General features: G+C 38.4%; 1 protein-coding gene across 1 annotated transcript; it reads left to right on the forward strand.

The window, feature by feature from the left end:
* Nucleotides 1-734, forward strand: LOC103939001 (auxin-responsive protein SAUR50-like). The gene has a single exon (XM_009349054.3). It carries the CDS (start codon nucleotides 16-18, stop codon nucleotides 328-330), a length of 315 nt encoding a protein of 104 aa, XP_009347329.2. The 5' UTR covers nucleotides 1-15; the 3' UTR covers nucleotides 331-734.
* The last annotated feature ends 4,020 nt before the right edge of the window (nucleotides 735-4,754 follow it).

Consider the following 4,754-nt stretch of genomic DNA (forward strand, 5'->3'; position numbering starts at 1 on the left):
AAGCAAAGAAAAAGGATGGGCATCAGAAAACCAAACAAACTGGCTCAAACCGCAGTGCTCAAGCAAATCCTGAAAAGATGCTCGAGCTTGGGAAAGAAACATGGCTACGACGAAGATGGTCTTCCCATTGATGTCCCAAAAGGCCATTTCCCAGTTTACGTTGGCGAGAACAGAACAAGGTACATTGTTCCCATCTCGTTCTTGACACATCCTCAGTTCCAATGCCTCCTCCGCCAAGCCGAAGAGGAATTTGGCTTCGATCACGACATGGGCCTCACCATCCCCTGCGAAGAAGAAGTTTTTCGATCCCTAACGTCGATGCTCAAATGATATCATTGGATATTTTCAAGGTCTAGAGATTTGTGTGTGGGATTTTCATGGAGAAGAGATGACCAAGATGAAGCTTAGCTAGCTAGATAGTCATAGCTTCTCTCTTTTTTTAACATCTTTTTCTTCCTTTTTCATCAATCTTGACCTTAATTTGTTGGGTTTTTTATTTTTTATTTTTTGGGGGTTGGGAGGTTTGTTTTGAACCCTTTTGAGATGTTTGATTATTGACCCTAACTTGAAACCCATTAACATAAAATGGGTTTGGTTACATTGTAAAGTTTGAGATCTCTTTTACTCACAGAGGTAGATTGTTATGTTCCCTATGAGACAATTACTACTGTTTTTAAGGAATTAAGGACAGCTTAAGTGACTGTTTGCCTTAAAAATAGGCTTATTTTTAACTACGCCTCTTTTAATCTCACTTTGCTTCTTATAACTTAAAAGTCATCACATTACTTTTTGAAACTCAAAGTTCGTTTCACTTTGCCCCTATAACTCGATTTTGATCCTATGTTGCCTCCTAAAACTTGAAAGTCGTCTCTATAAAACTCAAAATTCGCTCCACATTGCTGAGATCTGTTAAATTTTTTATGTGTGTTTGATTTGGGTGTGTCAGGCTAATCAAATTCTTTTTTATTTTTTTCATCTCTTCAATTTCTTTTAAAATTAGTATTCTCTGATTATTGAATGTTAACGCATAATAGAAATTTATATTCAAATTTATTGCACATGTGACATAGTCTTATTGGGTGTTGGGTTCCACATATGTTTTAGGAGGCGACTTATAAGTTTCCAACAAAAGAAAGAGTCCACAAATCAAAGTGAAACGAATTTCGAGTTTTAGGAAATAAATTGGTGACTTCTGAGTTATAGTATGCAAAGTAAGATTTAAATAAAGTTCCAAAGAACCTAGTTAAAAATAAACCTATATAATATCCCTCTCTATGTAGGAAAAAATTGAGATCTATGCATGGCTTGAAGCAGCAGGTAGCGTAGCTATGTGGAATACAAAATCTTGAGTCAAATCACATTCAGGAGCATCAATTAGCTTAAAAATAAAGTACCCAAAGGACCCTCGCCGAATCTTTTTCTTAAGGATCCTAGCTAGGGATTTCGTGATCATGATCGTTTATCGTACATCGTACGGTCAGTTTTCATTAGGTACTATTTATATTTAATTTTAAATTTTAAATTTTGAAATGATTTATGACTGCACGATGTACGATGAATGATCACGATTACGAGATATCTAAGATCCCCATAAAAAGAATCCGGTGAGGATCCTTTTCCTAAAAACATGTTAAAATTGAGTAACTTGTCAGAGAATGTGGGGTGCATAGGTTTTGTATGGATCAGCGATCAGGTTCTTCACAAGAATAATTATTTAGAGCACCACATCCACCGCATAGTATTAGTTACAACGAGTGTTTTCCAATTAAAATTGCAAGTTGCAAAAAATTAAGAAAGGTAATAACAGGTTATAATTGGATCCTACAAATTCAGATTTTGACAAGAAAAATACAAAATTATTAGTCTATATTTTATCTTTTTCTTTCCTCACGGTCTCTCTAGTCTCATCGTCTGCTTCCCCATTTTCTTGTCATCATTGCTACCAACTTGACTTCTAGCAGGGGGAAGGGAAGTTTAATTAAGTTACGAAACTCTTAGTGGAGTTCGAGTTTAGAGTATTAAAGTTATTTTAAAAACTAATTCAAAAAATGTTAAAGTTGACACATGGACTTACACCCACAAGTGACGAGAAAATGCACTTATGAAATTAGTGAGGCCCACATCCGTTTCACACCAAGTTAACCACCAAGAAGACCTGAGCTGTTAACTACAACTTCTCTAAACTTCTATACTCATAGTGTTTGGGTTAATATTTAACTTTGGGCTTAAAGGGAATGAAGCCTAATAGAGCTCAATAAAGGAGATTTTGCCCGAGGCCCAGAGTCAAGCCCAGATACCTGTCTCAAGACAATATGACAGCTCCCCATTAAATGCAAAGGTTATGTACTTACAAGGGAAGTGACAACTAATGGAAATCAACCAACTCTCGGTCCAAAAGCACTTTTTCGAATGGTAGAACATGTAAAAATGCTGATGACTCACTATCCTCCAGTTGTTTTCGGGTAAGAGTAGAAGCAGCATAGTCAGGCTAATTCGCCTATAAATAGGAGACGAGGGCCCAAAAATAAGGACACTCAACCAATCAAACAAACAAACATACAACTTGCCTCTCAGTCAAGCAAATATCCAGAAAGTTGTGCTTTGTCCAGATTTTGCACCCTTTTAGCTCTAAACTTCCTTTAGAAAGACATTTTTTGTCTATGTAAAAGCTCTTCTACCTTTTTCAAATGTTGTAGTATCGATTCTCTTGTGTAAACCCATTTACCTTTCATCCCTCTTTCAATACGTAGCCCTTTAGAACTGCAAGACGTTCAACCTTGCTCGACAAGGTGAAATCTTGCCCACCTCTCTTTGTTTTGTCCTTCAATCAATAGATCTATTGTTATAATTCCCCAGTACATATTCAAGTCATTTCTAGTCTTTTGGTGATCCAAAGCTCCATCAGATCTCAGATCTGGTTCATTTAATGGTTTTATGGTCATAAGAAGATTAAAACTAATTAAAACTAATGACTTGATCAGATCTTGATCTCCGCCCTTTAAGCATACAAGATAAAGAACTAAAAGTCCTTGATCTCAAGGCACAGAAAAGAACTTAATGTGGACTTAACCCATCTACGACAATCCTTTGATAACAAGAAGTCAGAATAACTTGGGGCGCAAGTAATCGGCTTAAATACACTTGTTCTACATCTGCCATACAAAGATGGCAATGGCACGCCTTAGCACTTAGTTAGTTTTGATTGCAAGTCTCAAGGCCTACACCTAAGGCCCCGCAAAGGCACCATTCAGAACTAACTTTATCCTCCTCTTGCAGCATTTCAGCAAGCTGTAGCCCGACAATCAACCAAGGTGCTAACTCCTCGATGAGCTGTGTGCTCAAGCCAAAGACCTCTCCTAGCAAGATTTCCTGCCCGAACATAGTTTTGGCAAGCCCAGTGGGACCACAAATCTTGTATGCCAAGTAGGCGAAAGAAAGAACAAACCTTTAGGAGGATGGGAATGAAGCAAAAAATCACCCTAGTGTATCCCAAGATCAAACATGGCAAATCTCCCCGAAGACTTGCAATGACCTGCCTTGACGGAAAGCCCAACTCCTTTCGAATGATCAGAGGGAAGGTCACAAATGAAGACCTGCAGGATACCATAATAACTGTGTTGAAAAGCATGGAGAGAAATTCTCTAGAGATAAGAGAGGAAGTGAGCAGACTCTGTTCCTTAACAAGAAATCTGCAAAGAATGCTAAATCTAGGATATTCTACCCCAGAAAACAACCATGGTAGAAAGATGATGAGAGAATAAAGAAAAGAGCAAGGATGAACCCGGAGCTGATCAACCACAGTCGAAGAAAATTAGGGAACTAGAGTTGCCCGACCCTTCGTTATTTTTATTAGATAGCCAGGGGTATTGCGGGTTAGAAATAAAGCAGTCACTAAAAGAACCACAGGCTAATACAAGGATTGATATTGACCCTTTTCTACAAGCCCCAGTAAACATGATTAACCTAACATGGGCAGAGAAAGGAAAAGGAAAAGCCACTTGGGAGGTAAAAGCGGAAAGAAGGCCGATCAATAGACCAATTGAGGGAGTTATCAAGTTACCCGAAAAGCCTAAAGCCACCATAATCAAATGGGTAATGTTATGCAATAGACGTCAGTGTGAATGTGAATTGGAGGTACCAACAATTGGAGTCGTCATTGATCAAGAATTGATCAAAAGAAAGAAGGAGGAAGAACATGAAAATCACATGAGTATCATGCGGGTAGCAGAGAGGGAAACTACTAAGAATGTCTTTCAAAGGTTATGAGGAAACTCTCAGCCTAAAAACTTGTCAAAAGTGTTTAGAAACTATAAAGCTTCAAAAGAAGTGGAAGACATGGAGGCCAAGATACCAAAGTGGGTAGATGTAAGGCTATTTCAACTAGGTTATGCCGGAAGAGATGTTAGAATGAAAGGAAAGATAGTCAATCCGATCACAAAGAAGAATCTTGCCCGACTCGGGCGGAAGTGGTACATAATTGGAAGGGATGAGAGGCTTGTTAAAGAGATGGAGCCTCCATGATCAAGAGGGTCCAAAGGCAATATAAGGCCCACATGAACTCGTTAAAAGTTTCCACTACTTCAAAAACCTGAGAGAATGTGAAGTTCGAAAATGTGCCTCATAAGGGAGAAGATCGACCTTATTAGAGAAGTAAGAAAGAGGTGAAGAAGGCAAATAGCAAGAACGAAGGGGAAGGAAACCATGTGCCCATGAACCTTTATCCTGGGAAACACAGAATATTGAGAAGAGCTCAA

Source organism: the organism of the source record quoted next, unplaced genomic scaffold (genome assembly GCF_019419815.1).
Source record: "Pyrus x bretschneideri cultivar Hongxiangsu unplaced genomic scaffold, Pyrus_bretschneideri_v1 Contig16, whole genome shotgun sequence".
In the NCBI taxonomy this organism is placed as follows: Eukaryota; Viridiplantae; Streptophyta; class Magnoliopsida; order Rosales; family Rosaceae; genus Pyrus; species Pyrus x bretschneideri.